The sequence below is a fragment of the Agelaius phoeniceus genome, chromosome 2 (genome assembly GCF_051311805.1).
Source record: "Agelaius phoeniceus isolate bAgePho1 chromosome 2, bAgePho1.hap1, whole genome shotgun sequence".
NCBI classification, from domain to species: Eukaryota; Metazoa; Chordata; class Aves; order Passeriformes; family Icteridae; genus Agelaius; species Agelaius phoeniceus.
In genome coordinates this window covers 90,310,243-90,333,990 of record NC_135266.1, presented here as the reverse complement: position 1 = coordinate 90,333,990, position 23,748 = coordinate 90,310,243, and the positions used below count along the sequence as shown (strand labels likewise).

At 55.1% G+C, this 23,748-nt stretch overlaps 2 protein-coding genes across 8 annotated transcripts; both read right to left on the bottom strand.

Annotated features, from left to right (window-relative positions):
* Positions 1-269: 269 nt before the first annotated feature.
* IFFO1 (intermediate filament family orphan 1) lies at positions 270-10,845 on the bottom strand. 7 transcript variants are annotated; one of them, XM_077174228.1, is made up of 10 exons: positions 9,854-10,844; positions 4,978-5,038; positions 4,798-4,893; positions 4,431-4,571; positions 3,918-3,980; positions 3,333-3,517; positions 2,738-2,858; positions 1,950-2,045; positions 1,629-1,759; positions 270-1,022 (listed from the first exon to the last, which is right to left on the bottom strand). In XM_077174228.1, the coding sequence occupies exons 1-10, from the start codon at positions 10,537-10,539 to the stop codon at positions 920-922; spliced, it is 1,683 nt and encodes a 560-aa protein (XP_077030343.1). In that variant the 5' UTR covers positions 10,540-10,844; the 3' UTR covers positions 270-919. The 7 variants fall into 7 exon arrangements, with proteins under 7 accessions (XP_077030343.1, XP_077030340.1, XP_077030339.1 ...); XM_077174225.1 differs by lacking the exon at positions 3,918-3,980 and having other exon boundaries at positions 2,750-2,858; positions 9,854-10,845; XM_077174224.1 differs by lacking the exon at positions 3,918-3,980 and having other exon boundaries at positions 1,950-2,042.
* A 6,431-nt stretch (positions 10,846-17,276) lies between these two features.
* Positions 17,277-23,354, bottom strand: NOP2 (NOP2 nucleolar protein). The gene is made up of 16 exons (XM_054654801.2): positions 23,175-23,354; positions 23,053-23,098; positions 22,874-22,977; positions 21,505-21,767; positions 21,151-21,194; positions 20,862-21,034; positions 19,896-20,095; positions 19,716-19,805; positions 19,549-19,636; positions 19,313-19,453; positions 18,998-19,137; positions 18,644-18,733; positions 18,239-18,361; positions 18,055-18,152; positions 17,841-17,971; positions 17,277-17,732 (listed from the first exon to the last, which is right to left on the bottom strand). Exons 1-16 carry the CDS (start codon positions 23,278-23,280, stop codon positions 17,473-17,475), a joined length of 2,097 nt encoding a protein of 698 aa, XP_054510776.2. The 5' UTR covers positions 23,281-23,354; the 3' UTR covers positions 17,277-17,472.
* Positions 23,355-23,748: the final 394 nt, after the last annotated feature.

Sequence of the window (23,748 nt, the reverse complement as noted above, 5' to 3'; positions counted from 1 at the left end):
CAGGAAGAGGTTCACAAGCCAGGATCAGTTCCATTTTTCAGTCCTTCAGCCTCTGCATTGATGATGCTCCAGGTTAAAAACAAGGCAGCCCATGCAGCACCAGTGCCTGTTGAGGGCCAGTGGCTCTCAGAACAGGGATCTCACCACTGTCCCACCTGGGACTCCCATGGGAGACCCAGTGATGCAGGCTTGGCGTCTGAGGGACCACAGCCCTGCCTCAAGCCCCGCCTGGCCCGCGGCAGCACAGGAGAGGCCACACCCAGCGAAGCTGTAGAAAAGGAAATCGTCCCATTTAATGACCTCGCCCCCGTAACACAGACGTGAGCAAAGCAAAGTGCACAGTGAGCGGGACTCGGCCCCTGCCCCCGAGAAGGCCTGGGAGGCTCGGGGTGCCCGGCACGGCATGGGCAGTGCCAGCCAGGTGCCCGGCCACCAGCAAGGACAGGGAGAGCCCCGGGCTCGGTCCAGTTGGCACCAGTGTCAGGTCCAGTTTGCAGGGAGGTACGGCTCTCGTTGGGCTCCGTGAAGCGCAGGGAGGGCAGGGGCAGGTCAGGTGTACCAGGACGGAGGCCAGAGGAGGTGGGTCTGGGGCGCCTGGGAGCACGTCCTGCAGAACGCCACCGTGGCAGGTTTGGAGCCTCCCTGCCCGAACCACGGCTTACCCAAAGCAGGGAAAGGGAATGAAGAAGGGGCTGAAGGCAGAGCAGCCCGGGCAAGGGCCCTCAGGTCTATCTAGCTATTCCCATTTGCAAGGTATCCGGTGAGGGGGTGTGCGGGGTCTGCCAAGCACCCCAAAATGGGAGTGAGCCTGGGCGACAGACGTTTACCAGCAGTTCCACGTCCCTGACAGTCTCTCCCAGGTGTGACTCAGGCAACCCCGTGCCAGGAAGGGGGTCCGAGGGAGCCGGGCCTCCCCTCATTATCTGATGGAAGCATCGCTGGGGGGATCGCGGTCGGATTCCTCGCTCTCCTCATTCGGGGCTGACTCGCTGTTGGAGGTCGGGGTGAAGGCAGGAGACTTTCTGCAGAGAACAGTAAAGGGCAGCAGTCACAGCATTGCCCAGGGGGAGGGAAAGGACCCAGTTTGGTGTGGGCAGGGTCAGCAGAGCAAGAAGGACAGAAGCTGAAGCGCCCTTTGGGCATGTGTGTGTCTGCAGGAATCCCTAGGTGCTGGGAGGGTGTTCCAGAGGACAACAATCAAGAGCATGAAGCAGAGCTGGGGGAGATGTTGGAGGGGCCTGCCCAGAGCAGGAACCTGACAAGGTATGTAAGGCCAAGGGGTCTGTGGAAGTCCACCACAGGGGTCCCCAGCCTGGAGCCACCCTGGCTCCACAGGCCTTTGGGGACTTACACGACGTCCCTGCACAATGGCAGCTCCTCTCTCCACAGGGGGGGGGTCTGGCTTCATGTGTCAAAAGTGACTCCTGTGTGTCTCCTGCCTTCTGCAGAGGCAGCACCATGACCTCTGTGGAGGCCAGCCAGGCGTCCAACAGCCTCTGGGAACCGCCCTCTCCCCACGCCACATGAGGGCAGGGCAGGAGTTCTACCACGTCCTTCAGCTCCCTCCCACCACCACCCCGGCTTCAGACCCAGAGCCCAGGTGTCCTGGCTCTCCTGCTGGAGCTCACCTGTCCCCAGACTGGGTGATGAGCCGCCGGCAAGTCTCCATCTGCACATCCAAGCCTCGCTTCATGCTGCACATCTCCATGTACTCGTGGAGGTGCCGGTTCATGTCATTTTTGGCTGTGGCCAGTTCCAGCTGCTCAAGGGAAATGGTGCAGAGATGATCCCAGGGCATGTGGCGCAGGGCAGCGGGCATGGCCAGACCGAGGGCTGTCACCCACATTACCAGTGACATGCTCCAGCATTGTGTCTCCCTCCCCCAGGGACCCACTCCCCCATTTCACACCCTTCTGTGCCATGGCACCCCCACTTCCTCCTTCTCCCACCTCTATTTGGTCGATGGTTTCCTGGTACTCCTTCTCACGGCTCTTGAACAGCGACTCCGTGTCCTTGATCACCTTCTCCAGGCTGTCATCCTGCTGCTGAGGAGAGCAGACAGCAGGTTTAGAGGCAGGGAAGCATCCAACATGAGGAACCAAAGGCAAGAGAGAGACAAATCAGAGAAAGAACTGGCAGCACAGAGAAAAGAGGAAGAAATATATACAGTGTAGTACAAATAAGACAGGATTCAATTCTGTCAACATGGACTTGAGACTCAGGACTCGCCACACTGGGCAGTGACCACATCAACACGAACAAGCCCAGCATTGCATTGAAGACTTGGAGAGCACAGACCATTCCTGAGCATGACCCATCCCCAGGGGACAGCCAAGGGCCAAAGATTTGGGATGACAAGGGCTTTGGCCAGACACCAAGGCCCCTCTTTGGGCAGTTTTGCTGCACAGTGGGTAGGTGGGCTGGAGAACATGAGCAAGAATCACCAGAGACCAGTCCAGCCAGAGGAAGTGTTCTGTTCTGGATGGGCTGTGGTTCTCCCCATGTGTGTGCACCCCACCCTCAGCACACCCCTCAGGCTACAGGTCCGTGTCTCTGAAAAGGAGACCTCGACAGGATGCTGTAATGTATTCATGCAGAAAAAGTAGGAAAGCATCGTGTACAGGCCTGCAAAGGCAAAGGGGCTGAAATCTGGTCTTTGAGAGAGCATCTTCCCAGGCTCAGGCAGGATCGAGCGTCCCAACCCAAGGAGACCTCAGGGCCCTGACACCACCGTTACCTCCCCCTGCACCTCTGCGGCTGCAATGGCGTATCCAGAGAAGTCCTCCCAGAGGAGCAGCGTTTCTTCTGTCTCCTCCCACGTGAGGCTGTCACAGTCGTCCTCAAAGTCATATTCCCTCCTGGGCACAAGGGAACAGCACGTCAGCACCCAGCAGGAGAGCACAGCAGGCAGGGGGCTGTGTCAGTGCCAAAGCCTTGCACCTGCTCATGGGCAGGGCTGCAGCTCTTGGGGGTCTGGCCAGGGTGAACTCAGGTGTGCCCAAACCCAACAGCTGATGGGGAAGGGGCTGGTTTTATCGTCAGGAGCCCCAGCAAATCCAGGCACAGATTCCCAAAAAGCAGGAAGAGGGGCAAGAGGAGGGGAGCTGGACTAGCTCCCACTCTTGGCATAGGTGGGCTCAGGTCTCCCAGGGGGTCAGTCCCACTGTTCCACAGAGCACAGGGTGACCACTCTCCACAGCAGCATCTCTCATCTCACCTGGGAAGGGAAGGCACAGACCACCCTTGCCCTCCCCATCCCAGGGCCAGCAGGGAGCCTGGTGCTGGAGCCTGGCTGCACAGCACGGGCAGAGGTGCGCAGCAGCCGCACTCACAGCTGGTTCAGCATCCTCTGCATTTCCTCATTGATACTCATGGCCGTGGTCTCGTCCTCCTCCTCCTCGTCGGGCTTCCGGGAGGCATCGCTCTCCGACAGCGAGGTGTCCTCGTCGCTGACCTGCCTGCGCTCCCGCTTCCGCCCCACCGAGGCTGGGACCTTAACGGGAGACAAGTGCAGAGACTACAGAAACGAGGCCGGGTCCGAGGGCAGGAGCAGGGAGTGGGCAGGAGATGGAGAGGAAAGGAATGGTGGAGGGACAGAAAGGCAGGGAAAGAGAGAAAGACAGAAAGAAAGGAAGGAAGAAAAGAGAGAGAGAGAGAGAGAGAGAGAGATGGGCTCGTTATGATCAGGTTAAAGATGGGTGCAATGGATAAAACATGGTTTTAGCATTTTCTAAAATTAAAGCTAAGCAACTAAAGATGGAATCTATGAATTTGATGAGAAAAAAACAATGTGGTTTTACTGCAGAAAAACTCAAATCACCCACCACCCCAGTCCAGAGACAGGGAAACACAGTGACAAAACAGGAAAAAAGAGACAGTCTGAAAAAGGTGAAATATGTCAATATTTATAGGCCGACCTTTTTTAAAGAAAGTTTAAAATTTTTAAAATTTCTCAACTGAATGGAACTAACCAGTTGCTTCTGTAGGGACAAAGAGCGAGACAGAAAAGCAGCAACATCCAGAAAGAGAAAAGAGACAGAGACAGAGAAGAGAGACAGAGAGAAGATGACGGAGAGGGGAAGGGAAAGGAGAGAGATGGAGTTAGAGACAGACACTCAAGCAACTTGTCTCCCTCCTGCAGCTGCTCCCCTAGCACTGGGGGGTCCCCGGGCCCAACACAACACGTCAGCAAGAGGTTGAGGGGACTCTTGATGTCCAAAGCAACATCTGGAGCATTCCACCTCCACTCTGTGCCCTTTTGCCTGGTCCTCCCGAGAGAGACAGAAAGCAGGGGACCAGAAGGAGCAAGGGCAAGGGTGACCACACCACCTCTAGCAGGGGGCTGGTGTTGTCTCTTCTACCTCCTCCTTTGGGATCTCTCCTCCCCAGAGCTGGTGGCTGAGTTGGGATCAGCAGCGGGCGCTTCTCACCTGAAACATCTTGATCATGTCCTCGCAGTTCCGCTGCTGTGCCACGTCACACAGCTTGGCAGTGATGTCGATGCGACGGCAGATGTCCATGTCCACCTTCATGGCCTTCTCCTGGATCTTGGTGTCCAGCTCCGTGATGTTCTGAACCCACAGCACCACAGGAAGGGGACAAGGGAGGAATATTAGGCAAGACAGATGGCAATAAGTGCCCCCATGTTCCCCCTCATGCAGGACTACTCCCTCGTCCCTGCTTTGCTCGCTGTGCCCCAGACCAACCCTGCCAGTGCTGGATGGAACTGCTTTTCTACACAGCCACGCCACATGGGTAGGACACTGCTGTGGGCTTGGAGAGGGATTCGGGACTCACATTGCTCATCAGTCCCTTGAAGACAACAAGCTCTGCCTTGAGCTGCTCCACCTTCATGGCCAGCTCCTCCTGGCAAGCTTCAGCCTCCTGGGCTTCCTGTGCCAGGGCGAGAGAGATGTGCAAATCAACACCAGCATGAGGCAGCCGGGGTGCAGGGGCAGGGGGAACAGCCAGGCTCACCTCCTGCAGCTCAGTCACCCGGTCCTGAAGCTGGACACGCACCGTGTACTCCTCTTCCCATCTAGGGAGACAAACGCCGCTCAGATCCCATCAGCCTCGCCTTGCTGGCTGCCAAAGGGAGAGCACGGAGCAGCAGCTGCTCACTCCACAGCCATCCGAGAGGGGGGCACGACAGCACCGGCCCGGGAAGGAGAACGTGCCCAGGAATGCATGGCCTCTTGTTTTCGGGCCATGGCAGCTGCCAAGCCCATCGTCCCCCCAGCCACAAACGCTGCCCCACCCACCACGGCCCGCCCTGTGCTGGGGGGAGCTGGGGACACCGACCACAGGCTCTGCCCAGCAGCTGGGCCGCACACCCACGGCCTCTCACAGCCCATCGGCCTCTCCCTCTGAGGCCTGGGCCACAGCAGCTCCAGCCCTCACAACAGCTCTGCAGATGGACTGCGGAGTTGCCCCCATCTGCATCACTTCTGTGACCACACCACTTCTGTGTGCATCTGCGGTGCTGCAGTTCAGGCTGTCCGGAAGCACAAACCCTGATCCTGACACCGAACCAGCTCACAGCGAGAGTGACCACCATGTGCACCAAGGGCTGCTCCTCTGCCTGTCCCAATGCAGAGGGCAGACACACTGCCTGGGCAGGGGCACAAGACTCCTTGGCTCTACTGCTGCGTACCAGGTTGGATTAAAGAACACTGTGTCATCCCACAAGGGAGCAGGATGGATTGTGCCCCTTTATGGCGGGCTGTCCGGTGGGTATTGGGCTCTGCAGCTTTGCAAAAAGCAGAGCTGCAAGGCGCCCAGCCTTGCTGTGCAAAGACACATCCCCTAGCAATTATTATATTACATTTCAGTGCATGAGCTCAACCTCTTGGGTCTCACTGCAGTGTTGGCCCAGCCCACGGTCTGTTGGGAGGCCATCAAGCCGTGCCGCCCTTGGCTAAATGATGATCCCATAGATCAGGGGGTTGGCATGTGCTGCTGTGTAGCATGGGGCAGGGCTGCTGCATTCTTACCCAGCTCCTGGCTCTTCTGGGAGAGCCAGATTTTTCTGAGAAAGCGAGATCACTGTGGGATAGCAACCAGAGCTGGGCTCTTCCTGGTGCTGTGAGGTCTGGTTTCTATTTAATGCCTGCAAGCACCAACACAGACACTGCGACTCTGCAAAAGGATGTGAAAAATCTCTCCTCTCACTTACCCACACCAAGTTTGAACAATAAATCCTAAGGTCTAGGAGGCCAGAAAGCATATGAAAAGCCCTCACATTTGTTATCTCAGGGTATCTGGACGACGTGGGAGAGCCCTGGTTTGTGAATTTCTGAGCTCTTAAAGCTAGCAATGCTGCTCCTTACTCAAACAAGGACAAAAGTGTGCACTCCTCATGTTAGTGTTGGATCCATATCACAGCTTCAGAAGGGGAATCAAAGAATGTTCCCATCCCTTTGGGGAAAGAGAGATGAAGGGAAAAGAAAGGAGAAAGTTAAAAGGTACAATTGCCCTTATATGGGAACTGCTCAAACAAAGCCTCCCTCCCCAGGGACAAAAACGTCTTCCACCACAATAAAAAAATTTTCAGCATCTTTCTTGGTGTGGCACTGCCTCTTTTTTGGTCCCCGCCTCCCTCTGGGTCCCTATATATCCCAGACTCACTGGGGACGTAAAGCAGAGCTGCAAATCCTGGTAAGAGTTCATTTCACAGCACTGCTGTGTGGAAGATGAGTGCAGGTCACATACACACCAGCTTAGATGGCAGGGGAAAACAGCAATTCACCCCACCAGGGACAAATCCATGCACCCATCCACTGCAAACCTCTCTCCCTCATCTCCTGCCTGGCTCCTTCTCCCCTGTTCCCTCCTGCAATGCACCACTCCTAATAATAACCTGCCTGCAGCACTGCGCCCGCAGCCGCCGCAGGTCGCTGCCAGCTGGAAGCAAGGCTGCCCCGGCCACAGCCCCAGGGCCACCCGTGTGCCAAGGGGACAGGGGGCTCCTCCCTGCACTGCTGCACAGCAACAGCCTGCCCAAAGGCAGGCAGCGAGGGCAGGAGGGTCCCAGCTGCACACACACCTGACCAGCACCTTGCCAGCTAGGGGACAGCTCTCCCAAAGCCAGGGATGTGGAAAGATGCAGTGCTGTCCCTGCCAGGTGTGTCCCTTCAACAAGTTCACTGAGAAAAATCAACAATTCCTCCATCCTTAAAATCCTGCTCACTGCCACAGGGGTGCTTTACCCCATCCTGCAGGGTCAGTGTACACTGGGGCTTTGGGCTGCTCAAGGCTGAGGCTCCACTTATCCCCCTCTTGCCACATCTGAACTATGTTGGAGCTCACCTCAATGGGGATGGCCCTACAGCCTGGCACAGCTCCTCAGAGGGCAATTACAAGAAGAAAAAACCTTCTTGAAGCACTTTAACAAACAAGGGGGCTTACAAGAATGATGGAGAGACTTTGTACCAGACCTTTTGCCTGCAGTGACAAGAGGTGAAGGTTTTAAACTGAAAGAAGGTAGGTTTAGATTGGACATAAGGAACAGTTTTTTATGATGGTGGTGAGACACTGGAGCAGGCTGCCCAGAGAAGTTGTGGATGGCCTATCACTGGAAATGTTCAAGGTCAGCACTTTGAGCAACCTGATCTAGTGAAACCTCAGAGCAGGGACACAGGGTAACCCCTAAAGGTCTTCTCCAACCCAAATCATTCTGAGAGTCTAACACACAGTGTTGTAGCGCAGCTCACTCCAACCCTCCAGGGTGTCCTTGCAACATCCAGGATTAGAACTACTTGTGACTACAAGTAGTAGGTGTAGCAGACAGCACAAACCTGACGAGACTCCCAGATCCCCAGCGCTTAGCAGGTCTGTGTGATACTCACAGGCACCCTTTGCCCCTATCCAGGCCACCTAATTTCAGTCTGCTCCTCCCAAGGGCAGCTCCTGTGAGCCTCTCTCCTGCTGCTGCAACTATTCTCATCCCTCCCTACAGCCCCCACAGCCCTCCTGGATCCCTGACTTGAATTCCAGGCCCAATGTATCCAGAGAGAAGCTCCTGCTGCACTGCTCCAAGTGCTGTGGGGCACACGGCAGCAATGCAGCAACGCTGTCCTGATCAAAGCACAAGCTCCAGCCCCCAAGCAATGGGTAAGAGAACTGGGAAGTCCTGTGTTAATATGGCCTCTTCCATCTGTCTCCAGGCAGGTGGCAAAGGCATGACACCAGCTGCACTGTCCCCGTGGCAGATCACAGCCCACTGTGGCAGGGAACTCTCAGCTCCCAAGGGATGTTGGTGTCAGCCCCCAGCATGGAGAAGGGTGTGGAAATTGAATCCTTCTGTCCCATTCCCCTGTTTGGGACCTGCCTGTACCCGTCACAAAGTTCCCAGTCCTGGATAGGGTCTGGGGGTGGGGTCTGCTTTCCCCCAGCTCCTGGTAACATACTCCAAAAATAGATCCCACCAATAACATTGGCTCACAGCAGCTTGTGGTGCCCCCCCATCTCACCCTCAGCAGTCCCTCTGTCACCCCCTCTGCAGCCTTCCCTGAAGGCTCTTGGGAAGAGCAGGACAACCCTGCTCAGCTCTCCGTTCTCCCAAAGTTTCAGCAGCACCACCAAACCCAACTTGGTTCCCTCTGGCTGACCCACTTTGAGGCTCAAGCTTTCCTGGCCAAAAAACTGGCTCCAGCTTCCCACTCTCTGATCTGAAAATGCAATGCAAGGAGTGCTGCTCCCCTTTGGAGAAGGAGCCTGACCACTGGCTTAATAATAAAAGGTCTTAGGTACATGCAGCACTTGGTGGGAAAGAAGAAATGCCAACTCTTCCTTTCCATGTGCCTTGCTCAGTGCCTTTGGAGCATCTGAGAGACAAGTTTGCTCAGCCTAAACCTTATAAAGCCAAAAGCACAAGGTGTCAACTTGGACCCCAGCCTCCATCCTGGTACTGGAGCCCGTGGCCATGCAGAACTGGTCGGTGGCACAGCTCCCATGGGGAATTGGTGTGGAATCACAAACTTCCTAACTGCTTCTAAAGCGTCACAGTGTGACTTCTGTAAAGCCCCAGACCAGTGGCTCGGGTGGTGTCAGTCACCAGGGCCACTCTTGCCCTGACCCAGCCACACCAGCCCAGCCTGAGCTCATCCTACGTGCGGATCCGGGAGCAGCCTCGGAAACCGGCCTGACACAAAGAGAGCAGCGGCCACCCTGCACGGGAAAGAAGAACCGGCCAAGAGATTAGCTTTGCATTCTGCTTCACCCTTCTCCAAGGCACGTGCCAGGCCACAGCTATTTTGGGTCGGGAGGAAAGCCCCCGAGGAGTGGGGTGTCCTGCCTCGGCTCTCTGCTGCCGAGGGGCCAGCTGGAGAGTGCTGGCGAGCGAAAGGGCCTAGGAGAGGCCAGCCACCCTGCTGAGGGGCTTCTCCACACCTTCTGACACATCCAGAGAACTCTTTCCTTCCCAGCAGCCTTCTCCACTTCAAACCCGGCTCACCACTGCATGTCCACCTTCCTCACCTACTTTTAGGCTGCTCCTCTTTCCTGAGCATTTCCAGATCCCCTTGGCTTTAAAACACAGCTCCTAGAGTTATTCTTTCCCTGCCTGGAAAAGCATTTCTAGTCCCTTATGCCAGGTTGGTAAGATGGAAAAATGCTCAAGGAACATCCCGAGAGGGTTTGCACACCAGGCGCCAAGGGAGGAGACCCAGGCACAAACAAATGCTTTCGGGAGTCCACATTTTGCCCCATGCTGCCTACAGCCCGTGCTCCCGAGAAGTCCGGCCAGGACTGTTCGCCTTCCCTCCCTGCTTCCCCCTCACATCTCCCACCGGGCAGATCCCTGCAGCGACAGTCTCGGTCCCCCGGGAATGCCGCTCCCGCCGCCCCTTCTCACCTGCGCTTGTACTCGTCGCGCTCCCTCTTCACCTTGGCCAGCACGTTGTATAGGGCTCGGATCTCGGGGGTGATGGTGTCGATCTGCACACCCACGCCGTCGGGGTGGACCCAGGAGACGCCGGGTCCCTGCACCAGGGTGGTCTCGGGCCCCGGGCCGAGCCGCCGCGCTTGCGAGAAGGACCAGATGGTGCCGGGCATGAAGCGGGAGCCGGCGGAGTAGGCGGAGGGCTGGCCGGGACCCCCGGGGCGGGAGCCGGGGGACCCCAGCGCCCGGGCCGAGCCCAGCCCCAGCCCCGGCCCCAGGCCCAGCCCCAGGGTGCGGATGGGACCCACGAAGCCGGTCTGCACCGCCTGGTCCCGGCGCGGGGGTCCGCGGCCGCGGCCGCCCGCCCCTTCCTCCAGCGCCTGCTGCAGCTGCTTTTCCAGCTGCCGGTTGCGCCGCTCCAGCTCATGGACCTTGGCCAGGAAGCAGCGGAACCGCAGGTTTAGCGTCTTGAGGACGCTGATGTTGGAGCCCAGGTCGTTGCGGAGGGCCATGGCGGCGGGCGGCGCGGGGAAGGGGCCGGCGGGCGGCTCCCCGCCCAGGGGCTCGGCGGCGGGCGGCGGCGGCGGCAGCTCCGGGCCCGCCAGCCCCTGCTGCTCCTGCGGCAGGAGGAAGAGGTTGGGGCCGAAGAGCGGGTTCATGGCGGCGGCGGGACGGGGCGGGGAGCGCCGGGCGGGGGGATGCGCCCGGCCGGCCCCGGCGGCGGGGGCGCGGCTTCCGCTGCGGCGGGGATGCGGCGGCGGCGGGCGCCGAGAGCCGCTCCCGCCCGCTCCCCGCCGCCGGCCCCGGGCGGAGCGAGCAGAGGAGGGGACGCGGCAGAACCTCCCTTTCCTCTGCCGGCCCCGTCTCTCCCCCCGCCGAGGGGCGGCCCGGCCTCCCCGGAGGGCTTCGGTGCGCCCCGGGGCGAAGGGACGCGGCCCGGGCCAGCAGGATTCCTGGAGGGAAGTCCCTCTCCGGCAACGCTAGCTGAAGCCACGCCTGTTACGATTTCCGTAACTAGCCCAGCCGCAACACAGTGTGCTTCTGCCTCCTTTTTAATATTTTATTCTTTTTTTTTTTTTTCGTAGAACTTAGTGCTTTCCCAGAGCTGCCCTCCTTAAAGAAGGAATAATTTTGCCTCTGCGCCCCAAAGCCTCTCGTTATCCTCTCTGGAGCCCCCAAGACAGCCCTGTGCCCGCAGCCCGCCTACGGGCAGCTGCCGCTGGACAATGGCGAGCCAGCGGGCAGAGGAGGCTGTGTGGATGGAGGCAGCCTCTCAGACATCATGTTTGGCCTGCAACCGGCTTCCTCCTTCCTTGTTCACAAAGCAGCCTCGGCTCTTGTTTCATGTCCCTTATTTCAACCTACTTTAGGTCATTCCCTCTCACCCCCTGAGCATTCACTCCAGGTGAATTCTGCAGAAAGCGCTGGCGTCGCCCCTCACCCCATTATCCGGTGGGAGGAGACTGCGCACAAATCGATCGCTACATAAATATTTTATGGCTGTGGACACCTGTGTTCCCTTGTTTTCTGTGTGCTCCTGGCCCGTTCTCCCAGGACTTGAGGAGCTGAGCCGAACGTGGCACTTGCACAAAGTGGCGTCTGATGTGTCAGCTGAGCCATCGGCAAGGGGTGAGCGAGCAGTGGGATGGAATTCAGAGAGATGCCCAGCACCACACTAGGCTGAGCTCTGTGGAAGGAGCTGGGCGTGCTCCATGGGGCTACAGCCCTTCCCTTGGGATCAGGGGTATGGCTCAATCCACACTGCCAGGAACTTCCCGGCTCCACTGAGGATGGCCAGCTTTGTGAGTCTTGACTGACAGTCTGCCTATTACATGTCCCCTGCTGCTTCTCCTCCAGGGCTACAGGTCTCCTCCATCCTCCATTACTCTTCTGCCATCGTGACCTGGGAGCAGTCCAAATGAAATTTGTTCCCCTCTCCTGCCTTGCTGTGTCCAGCATCAGTTGTATCCTGTGGCCTGCCTATCTCCCCTGTCCTGCCCACAACTCAGGGCTCCCCACAGCAGCCCCCAAGTGCATTTATAATACAATGCATTATAATACTTCCTCTCCCACCAGTAACCATCTGCATCCTCCCTGGCCCATGACACCCATGACCACTGGAACCCAATTGGATTTCAGTCCCTCCAAGATGGGCTTAGGTTGGGGAAGAAGTGAGCTTTCCTCTTTGTCATCTCCTTTTTAACTCTTTTCCTCTTCTCAAGCAGATGTTCCTTTGCTCTGCCTCTGACTAGGGAGGCTGAGCAGTGGCAAGCAGTGCTATTATCCAAGGAAAGGAGGGTAGGAAGGCTTTCCTCATGGGCAGGCAGAAGAGATCCCCATCTTCCAAAAACCAGTGCTGCAACAGCAGCTGGTAGGGAGCAATATGCCTGACAGCAATGCTGCCAAATAAACACCCAGGGAAAAGAGAAGGACAGATGGACAAGAGGAATCCCAGTCAAGAAGCTTGTTTTGAAACAGCACTGACAGTTCCAGCTCGGAAACCTCCCAGCATGTGACCTTCAGCCACCGCTGACTCCCTCCTTCCTGCTGCCACGTCCTGTCACCCGCCCCCCATGCTGCCACAGCCTGCCTGCGTGCCTGGCAGCTGTGCCAGCATCCTCCCCCCTCACCACTCCTGCTTTTACCCCTCCACACCCTTGCACCTGGGCAAGCAAGGTCAGACTGGGGGGATCTGCTGCTGCTATGTGCAGCCAGTGAAGAGCACAGGTGAGAGCAGCACCACAAACTGGCAGCAAGTGCCTGCCCAAGCTCTGCTTGGCCTCTCCTGTCCAGCCAGGGAAACCCAGCAAGTGGAGCTGATTAATGAAATGCCGGTGGAGGAAGGAAAATGCCATCCATCAGGAAAAGCTTTTTTTACCAGCAGGCCAACACAGCACTGGAGCAGGTGGTGGGATCCCTGTCTGTGGTGGTTCTTGGGGCCCAGCTGTGCAAACCCAGAGATGTGAGCTAGTGCTGGGACAGCCCCACTTACAGCAGGGACTGGGCTACACACCTCCAGCACCTCTTCCCACCAACACTCCTGCTGCCTTCTGGACAGGAGGCAATGTGGAGCCTCCTTTTTTCTCTAACTTTGTTTGCTTAGGATACTTGCTGGGGTAAAGGACTCCTACTGATGCAGAAGGTGGCTGGGGCCAAGGGCCAACTTGTTCTAGTTATTCCTGCAGAAGCCCAGAAACTGGAGACAATCCTGCTACCCAGGGGACCAGAGCACTCCTCCTCTGGGCCTCAATCTCACTGCAGCACAACAGCTCCTTCTCCTCATCTTCCCCTCTTGGTTCACCTAACACCTGGCACTTCTCCAGACCCTCCCACTGCTCCTGCTCCCACTTTGTCAGCTCAGGGTCAACAGTGGCACTGCTGGGCTGCAGCTGCTGACATGCAGAGCTGCTCGTTGCAGCTCTTAAAATCATTCCTGTAGCCAATGTGAAAAAAGACACTTACTTGCAAACATGGTGGTATTTATCTTCCACAGATTTCAAGGCCAAGGAAGAAGTACTGCATTTTCTGAGCCTGTGCAAAACAGACAGTGCAAATTCCTGTAGTTCAGATCAGGTACTCATGTGGGACTCTGTCTCTAATTGCTGACAGCACAGTAAAAAGAGATTAAGCCTCTACCACTATCCTCCATGGGCAAATCAAGGTAGGTTTCCCAGCTGCAAACTCCTATTAAAATCACCTGTCCCCTTTGCCTTTGCCCAGCTGTAACATCCATTACCAGGCTGAGATGCTCCTCCTCTCCCAGATCTCAGAAGCTCTTGGTAGCTAACACATCCTCCTTGCAAAGGTACTTCACAGGTGAAACCTGTCCAGATCAGCTCCACAGCTTTCACAGAGGCTGCTTTTGGAAGGCACGTCTCCTTGGTGTGTCTGTACCCCATCTCCCTGCTCCCCTTTCCCCCCAAGTACCTCAGTGGTACTTTGTCCCTCGCACAACACTGCTGAAGTATTTCTGTGTAAACTCTCCAAGTCTTCCAACTTCCAAGATTCTTCACTAAAACTGACCCATAAAATTGCTTCTATCCACAACCAGAGGGAGGTGTTGCAATGCACACATGACTTTTGGGCCTAGCAAACTCATCAGCCCAGTCAGCTGCCTGGATTTGGGTGCAAATGTGGAGGAATTGGTGCAGAGGAGCGGTTGCCAGCAGTGGCTGGGTGATGGCCACATGTAACACACAGAAATGTTCCTGTCTAACAGCAAAGGAGGGAATGCATTTTCTTCTAAAAATACACAAACACCAGTCCAGGAGGGAGTTTTGGAGCCAGGTCTTCATGAGAAGGCAGCTCTAGGCAGTGCTAGAGCCCAGGACCCAAGTGACTTTACTTCCCCAGCATTTCCCCCCTGACCCCATCAGGCAGGTGGGACTTGCAGACATCCTCCCCAGGAGCTCTCCACATCCTCCCCAGCCGGGATGGGCAAGCAAGACCCACCGATGGGACTTTGGCCATTTGTGGATCCAGCCCCTACAAAAGTGTCTGTATCTCTGGGTGTTATGTGCAATGAAGTGTGTGCAGGAAGATCCAGATTTCACACCCAAGTATGTCCCTGAAATGTGCAGGGCAGGATTTCAGCCCCTTCCTCAGGATACAGGCAGACATGAGGCAATGCAGCTAGAGGCAGCCTGCCCAGCTGGGAACAGACATTACAGCACATGACATCACTGGAGTCAGCGACTGACCCCGTCACTACTGGAGTCTTTCCATTACACACTCTTGTCCCCAGAAGTCATTTTCCTTCCTGCACCAGCCCAAGGGTGCAGCAGTGCAGGGGCTGCCTCTCCCAGTGTGCAGAGGAGAACTGCTGGAGCCTGCAGGGCAGGAGCTGCCAGCTGGCTGATTTCTTTGTGCCCTGATAAGGCTTCTCCAGCAGACTCCCAGTTTGGGGAGAAGGACAGCATGCAGCACAGAGGAACAGATATCACGACTCCTCTCAACAAGCTTTTAATCTGTGACAGCATTTTTACCCCTCAGATCTGCTTTCAATCCGTGCTCTGCCTCAGTTCTTGCTTTGCTGTGTCTCAGCTCCTGCAAGCCTCATTATCAGCAGCTTTCAGATATTAAAACACATTAAAGGAAGGTACTGAAAGATGATCCAGCAGTCACATTCTCCAGAAATCTCAGCTTTCAGGTAACAAAAGATTCCCAGAGTAAGGAGATGGCTGCAAGCACAAGCCTGACGTGACCACAGCCTTGTACCAGAATGCAGAGGAAACGACCAAGCTTTGTCCCCAGCTGCTGCATCCCCACTACTGCCTCTGAAGCTCAGTGGTGGCATTTCAATGTCACATTCAACATTATCTCTCTGAGCAGTGATAACTGCAACAGCTGAAATCAAGAGCAGATCAGACCACCAAAGAGAGATGAAAATTTATCCCATCTCTTCCCAGCTATAAAAAAAGGTTTGCAGGCATGCCAAGTGATTGGAACAATGCTCAGCAAGAGAGAAGTTTTCTTGACACAGTTAAAGCAGCAGCTATTCCTGCATTACAGGGCTGGAATTCAACCATAATTTGGACATTTGCTGGAAAACAGACAGTTACCTTGGGATCCCAGCCAGGAAAACTCTATCCCTGCTGATGGGGTTATCAGGATAAAGTGGTTCTCAAGCTGAGGTTGCACACTCACATGGTTACCTCAGCAGGCGGCAGCAACAACCGGGGACAGATCTGCACTGCTCCCAAAAGGACAGGCCCAGGGCTGAAAGAGGCTCTTGCTGCTTTTCTCGCCAAAACTTAGGGTGCATTTGTCTTCTCTGAATATTTCCCAGTTTTACAGCCTTTATGCAGATGGGGGGTACTAGAAATGCAATATTGAAGCAGTAATTCTTTCCCTTGGGTGCTATTGCAACTAGCATTTGTTTAATTATTCTGAAAGACGCCGAAAATCTTCCCTTGGGTCATCTGTATCCAACAATTCAGACCTCAATACACAAACTCAAAGTGAGACAGTTGCATTCAGAGGCTCCTCCCTGACCTAATTCACATGGGGAAGCATGGGGGGAAAGTTAGTTTTCAACTATGAAGATATTTGTTTAATGGCTATTCAACACAAAATGATAAAGTCAGTTCCCCCCTCCACTCCAAACAGGGTTATAGTAAATAAAACACACAGATAGATAAGGCCTAAAAAGCAGAATATAACCAAAGTCTGTAACAAAGACCAGGGCTCCTGAGACACTGAGAGACAACCATTACAGCAATCACTCAAGTGCAGCCTTGAAGGGCTTCAGCCAGGAACTTCCCAACTGATAAAAAAGTAGCATTATCATGGGCTTTGTGGGAAAGGGCAGATCTGTGGTGGGATGTTTGAGGGAAATTGCAGGAGCGTGTAAAGTTTATTGTGCAATATTTTAAGGAAGATTATGGGAGCAAAACTTATTATGGGATGTTGATGGGAAGGATTGAAGGAGGCAAAAGAGAGGCATCAAGCTAAATCAGGGAGAATTGAGCATGGGAAATGGAGAGAGGAATAAATAGGAGCCAGTCACACGGAGACTGGCTGCTGGTCAGTGTGCCTGTGTGGCTGAGCCCTACTCCCAATTACCACCATCTTGTCCTGGCCTGGCATTAAGCTAATCCCAGCATGCATGCACTGCAAGCTGGGCTAGGCTGCAAGCAGGAAAGGAGCACTGAGAACCAGGCAGCAGACAGATCACAAGCCTCAGGACCAGCTGCCAGTGACCCAGCAAAGTGTGGGCAGAGAATCCACCAGCACAGTCCAGGTTTGATGGGCCCAGGAGCTAGAACAGGATTAGGCCTTTTTTGCTGTTCATGTCTTTGAAGTGCTGTTTTGTTTCCCTGGGCACCCATCACAGCAGGTTCCCTCAGTCTCTGCTGATCACTCTGTGCCTGCTGGCATCCATAGCGAGTGGAAAGCTGCAGCCTCACATGCAGCAGACCAGGACATTTAAACAGGAACAGCCCAGACCACTGTGTCCCAAGGAGAAGCAGCTGCAGCTGGGTGAGCACAAAGGCAAAAAGAACTTCACTGTACAGCTCCACAAACCAAAAGCAATCCCTGCTCAAGTTGGGGAGGCCAAGAACTGAGAGACTGCTGGGGATGAGAAAAATGGTGAAATGGGGGCAGTCGCAAGAGTGAACTAAATGACAACAGGGAACTAGGAAGCACTGGGCTAGAGCCTTGCCCAGACAAAACACTCAGCTGACAGCTCCACACAATACAGCCTTCATGCAGGCAGCAAGGATTTCAGCTCCCACTGCTTCTTCACAAACAACCCCGTTGTAGGGAATAAGGACAGACACCAGAAATGCCAGAGCATCCGCTGGGAATAAGAGAGGTTTCTGCTGCAAAGGAATAAGGGGACACAGCAGAATTCTGTATTTCGTGTTCCAATGAAAAAGAACAAGACTTGAGCAAGAGTATAAAACTTTTAATGGGTCAGTGCCCCAGTCCTTGATGCAAAGGGAAAGGAGCAAAGGGGGCTGTCATTGTCCCAGGTGCTCAGAGCTGCAGAGATGATCTGCACAGAGCAGCAAAGTGGAGGTACACACAGAGCTGCAGCAGCCTTTGCTCTCCAAGGAAGGGACCAACACAAGGAGAAGCAGCTCCTCTCACTGTCCGTTCGCTTTCACTCTATGCTTCTTCTTCCTGGTAGGGACTTTAGGTCGCATCATTTTGGGAGAGGGCCGCACAGCCTTCAGGGGTCTCCTCTGTGCTTGCAATGAATGTTTCTTCTTCAAAGCAGGCTGGGGCAGCTTTTGCTCTTTGTCAGCTTTTGAGCCCTCAAGTTTCTTCTTTTTTGCCGGAGGCTCTGTGACGATGGTATCAGGGGTAGCGGACGGAGCTGCCGCTTCCACAGCAGGCTCTTCATCTGAAAGGAGAGAAGGGCACTGTGAGAAGAACCAGAGTGGCTTCTGCAGGGGAAGCAGCCTGCGAGGGCAGGCCCAGCCAGCTCAGTTGAGCTCCAGCACTACGTCACCTTTCTGTGCCTGCGGGATGGCATTGGAGAACTTCTTGAACTTGGCGATGAAGAAACCATCCATGTTGTGCGTGTGCGGGTAGAAACGCCGCGTGCACTTGAGGGACGGGTGGAAACGACGGTCCTTGAACCTGGAGGAGGAAGAGGGGTGAGGACTGCTCAAGCCTGGCCACCAAGGAGCAGTCACACATGCAGCTTGTGACCTAGCACACACCTGGTGAAGCCTTCCTTGCCAAAGTCCAGGCCTGTGGGCACCAAACGGACATTGCGTTTCTTCAGGGCATAATCCACAACCCATTCGTTCTCCTCCACCTGCCAGAGGCCAAGCATTAGGATCCAAAACCCACCATCTCCTGAGGAGGAGGTGACCACAGCAGATGATGGTAGAAGGCACTTACCATGATGGAACAAGTGCAGTAGACAATGTAGCCCCCTGTCTCTGAGGCAGCATTGACCGAATCTATGGCGCTAAGAATCAGCTCCTTCTGCAGGTGGGCACAACGAAGGATATCCTTCTCATCCTGAGGGAGAAACAAAGGTTAGGATGCCACAGGCACAGGGAAGCAATCCAGGCCTCTACTGTGGATGAGGGAATGACAGGAGAGCAAAGCACATATAATGTACAACAGTCTGGAGTCTTCTGCAGAATACCAAAACCAGCCCTAGTACAACACACAGCCCTGGTACATGACACACAATCAGAAAGAAAAGGAAAAATGTATTGTTGGTATCTCTCAAGAACACAGCTGCCCCCAAAGGCCTTCCTCTCATGACTCATACTTGAGTCTGCACTTGCCACCCACCTTGTTGGTTTTGACAGCAGGATCCTTGGAAATGACGCCTGTTCCGCTACAAGGAGCATCAAGCAAGACACGGTCGAACCCTCCAAGAACCTACAGGCAGATGTAGGTTTGGAATTATGCTCACAGGTGGGGACTCAAAACAAGGCCAACACTAGAAGGGGAACCAAAAGACTGGGAAGGCAGGAAACACTCCTTCTCCCTCTTCCCTGTCCACCTTCCTGCCTCTGTATCAAGTAACAACCACACTCCCCAGCAGCTCTGCTCATCCCGCTGTGGCAGGTGACTCTGGAGAGCACAGCTTCACTGAAGGGACAGCACAGCAGCTCTGGGTGAGCACTGCAAACAGGCACGTACCTTGGGGAACTGGCGTCCATCGCAGTTACTCACAACAGCGTTGGTGACTCCCAGGCGGTGCAAATTCCCTACCACGCTCCGGAGCCGCTCAGCACTGCTGTCATTAGCCAGGATCATCCCTGTGTTCTTCATAAGCTGAGCTGCCAGAGGGCAAAACACACCAGCAAGGGCTGAAAACCTCTTGTGCCTTTGTCTCCAGTGACAGCCACCCCCTCCCTTCCTTGAGTTCAGTCCCCCTCTATTCCCCCTTTCTGTGTGGACCAGTGGAAACTTCCCACTTGACAGAGCATCCCTCCCAAGGCTCCAGGGTGGTACCTATGTAGCTGGTCTTGCCTCCTGGGGCACAGCACATATCCAGGATGCGCTCGTTCTCCTGTGGAGCCAGCGCCATGACAGGGAGAAGACTGGAGGCTCCTTGCAGCATGTAGTGTCCAGCCAGATACTCTGGGGTGGCACCTGGCCAGGGAAGGCAGAACAGAAGAAGATGAGATGTGAGAGAAAGGGAAGCAGGAGCGGGTGAGCTCAGCCCTGCAAGGTAAAGGTGATCTCACCGATGGGCACAGTGGAGTCATAAATCACAAGTCCTGTTTTGGACCACTTCCCCAGGGGGTCAAGATTCACACCACGGTTGATGAGAGCCTGCAAGGCAAGGAGAAGGGACTGAGACACCACTCTGGGGGACAGGCAGTTCAGGGCACAGCCACTGGCTCCTCCTCACCTGGGCCAGGTCGCGCCGCCGTGTCTTCAGCGTGTTGGTGCGAATGGTGACAGGGCGCGGAACCTCATTAGCCTCCAGGAAGTTTACCAGCTGGAAGGGACAGAGAACAGAGACAGAAATGGATTCTCAGGGAGGCAGCCAAACCCCCATTGGTCAGCTACAGGCAGGGCAGGATCCCACCTCAGGGAGAGGGAAGATGTCCATGAGCTTGGTGAGCAGGAAGTCGCTGTAGGAGTAGTAGGCGGCCATGTCCCGGCGCAGCAGCGCGAGGTATTCCTGCCGGGAGCGTCCCTCCTCCCGCTTCGCCCCAAAGTCCTGCAGCACCTCCATGTTGCCCTGGATGCGCTGGTGAATAATGTGCAGGTCGGGGGGCTCAGCAGGTGGGAACACCGTCAAGGAATCACCAACAGCCAAGGAACTTGCACAGTGGTTCTTTACAAGTACAATGAGCGGTGCCGGACGCGCGCGGCACAACAGAGCCTGTGCCAGAAAGGCTCTGCTGGAATACTGCTTCCATCAGAGCTCAGCAGGTGCAGGGTTCAAGGGATTAAACCAGACAAAAAAAGCTCACAAGGCAGAACTAGAGAGTGTTTAAAAGAATTACTTTAGATAAATAGTGAAATATAGAAAAAAAAACCAACAAAAGAAGTGTTATAATACTGAAAGCATTACCTGCAGCACAAAAAGAGACCAGAAATTCTCCAAGGGCAACCAAATGGTACAGAGGAGAGTAAGAAGGGAGGCAGGAAATGAAAATTGCCAAAGTCCAGAAGTAAGCACTTTGGAAGCTAGAACTGCTGTCATTAGAAACTCTGGGAATGGGTTGCACAAGCACCCGCCAGGAAAATCAGGGTAGAGAGGAACAAACCACATAATAAGTGATCCATATGTATTTAGGACTAGAAAGGAAATTAGGGCAGGCTCCAAGCCCCATACAGGGCGTCACAGATTTCCTAACTGTGCTATACAGAAGCACAGCATTATACACTATCTATTAGGACAGCTCAGCTAAAAATACCTTGTCATGCACAGACACTTTTGCTGAGCAATATGCATGATAAAGTCCAAGTGAAACTCTTTGGTTGTATCCAGGCCCCGTGCTGCATCACGCACATGGCTTATGGATGTCACAGATAAAAAGGATATCCTCCTTCTCAATCTCTTCACTAGTTGGCAGTTTAAACTGTTCATCTATATCCAGGTTGAGCTGCAGATCTGGGCCCTCTTCTTCCTTCTGTCCCATTTTCTGCTTGGTTGCCTCCTCTGCTTCCTCTTCCTCCTCCTCCTCCTCTTCGCTGTCATCTTCACTGAGGCCTTCCCTAAGGACAAAGGATCACACAGATGCTTCTCAGCTACCATTTCTTAAATGGCACAAAAGACAGAGGAATAACAACACATGCTCCTCATCTACCCAGGAAAGGCTCTACACACTCACCTCTCAGGCTTCTGCTTCAGGGCAGCTTTTTCAATAGGCAGCAGCTAAATAGAGACAAAAGATTAATCAATCAAAAAACAACCACAGTCGTCCCCTTGCTTCCCACCATTGCTTTCACCATCTGTGAAATTTACTTGCTCTGTTTAAAAGGGACAACAAACAAAAGCACTGAATGTTATGCTGGAATCAGCTGCTAAACTTGAAATCATTCTTGTGAAGGAAAGAAGGGGAAAGTTCCCCACCACCTCTCCACCCCCTGCCACTAAAGCCATCCTTTCCCCCCAGGCCCAAGGGGACCTTTCAGCCAACAACACCCAAATATTTCCTGTGTAATTAAGGGCAAGAAGTTCCTACCTCTTCTTCCTCTGATGATGAGGCACCGTAATCATCCACCATCTCCTCGCTGCTCCCATCCTCCTCGTCCTCCATCTCCCAGCCCTCTTCCACCTCACCATCACTGGATAATTCCACATGGTTTCCTTTTGGTTGGGTTTTCTTGGCTTTGGCTGGAGCCAGCCACTTGGAATTGCTATCACTGAAGCCAGAACGGCTACGGGCAGTTTGTCCTGCTGCTTTTACAGCACGTTTCTCCTTCTGTGGGGACAACTGCTCTTCAACTAGAGGCAGAAGACGGAGTCAAAAGTTAGGCATTATTTCCAAAAATCAGCTGCTCTGCTTTTCCAGTTGTTACACAAAAAGGCCTTAGTCCAAATCCTGAGCTGCCTGTCCAGAGGGAGGGACTGCTTGCTCTCTGCATCTCATAAAGTGCCAGGCATATTCTCACCTCTCCCCAGTGGACCTTGCAGGAGTTACCAAATTAAAACACTGCCACAAAACTCTTATGGTATTTGCTCTGACATATTGCAGTACCCTCTGCCCCGAATCCTTGTCTATCCCTCCTTCTTTCTACTTTAAAAGTTTCCTGGGCTACGCAAGATGCAACACAAAGACTTAAAAGCCTCAGCCATAAAAGCAGCCTGCAACAACCTTGCTGTGAATGGAGGATAAGTAAAAAATGGATTTAACAGGCAGAAGAGAGACCTTTGACTAGTTCTTCAGACAACACTGCCTCCTGACATGGCAGCCACCAGAAATCAGATAGGATTCATTGCTATCATCTATTAGAGAGAACTCAAAAGAGGACCAAGATGATGAAGGGTCTGGAGGTGAAGCCTTGTGAGGAGCAGCTGAGGTCACTTGGTCTGTTCAGCCTGGAGAGGAGGAGACTGAGGAGAGAGCTCATTGCAGGGTGCAGCCTTCTCATGAGGGGAAGAGGAGGGACAGGCACTGATCTCTCCTCTGTGATGACCCGTGACAGGACCCGAGGGTACAGCAATCACAGTTGTGTCAGGGGAGGTTTGAGTTGGATACCAGAAAAAGATTCTCCACCCAGAGGGTGGTTGGGCACTGGAACAAGTTCCTAAGGAAGTGATCACAGCACCAAGTCTGTCTGAGTTCAGACAGAAGAGTTTAGACAACACTTTCAGGAACGTGGTGTGATTCTCGGGGTGGTCCTGTGCAGGGCCAGGAGCTGACTCAACTATCCTTGTGGGTCCCTTTCAACTCAGGAAACTCTAGGATTCTGTGATTTAAAATAATGAAATTCTACGTGTACCCTGCCTTGAAAACGGCGCCAGAGAAGGATGGTGGCGGCAGCGCCCGTGGGGAAGCAGGACTGGGGACCGCCGGCCCGTCAGCCCGGTTCGGACCCGCTCCCACTCACCTGGGGGCTCCCGCTCTCCGTCTCCTCCTCTTCCTCCTGCTCCTCCTCCGAGCGGCCTCCTCCCGGCCGGGCCGCCGCCCGCTGCCAGCCGCCTCTTCGCCGCCCTGCATCGCGAGGGGAAGCGCCGATCAGCCCCGGCCCGGTCCGCCCGCCCCGGCCCGCCGCACCGCCCCCCTCACCTCCTTCTGCCGTGACTGGAGAGCTTCTTCCTGCCGCTCTCGGGCTCTGCGGGAAGACACGCGGCGGTCAGACGGCGGCGGGCGCCTTGGGGCGGCGGCGGGCCGGCGCAGGCCGCACTTACCTGGCGGCAGGAAGCGGGCCAGCTCCACCTCGGCCCCGCGCTGCTTGCGGGCCTTGCGCCCGGGCCCACGCTTCTCTTTCCTGCTGGGATCGAGCTTCCGCCCCATGGCCGCGCCGCCGGACCCCCGCGCGCCGCCGCACGTGCCGCGCTCCCCGCCGCCCCGGCGCACGCGCCCGCCGCCAGCCCGCCCCCGCGCTGCCCACCGCGATCGCTGATTGGCCCCTGTCGGCAACGTCAGCGGCGCAGGCCGCCCGCCCCCGGGACGCGTGGGGCCGCGGGCCCGCCCCGCCGCGGGAACCGCCGTACCGGGAAGGGGCCGGCTGGGCCCGGGAGTGAGGCAGGGCCCCGGGAGCCGGGCTCCTGCAGCAGTGCAGAGGCAGGGGGAAAGTAGCTACAGAATCAGACTGTTAAGCTCAACCCCCATACCAGAGGCAGGGACAGCACTCCTGAGACCAGGTTCCTCAAGGCCTTCTGGAGCCTGGCCTTAAACACTGCCATCTACTGCCCTTCTCAGAGGTGTAGGATAGCCGAAAAGCTGCTCTGATACAGCAAAAAGACATGACTAATTCTTCTT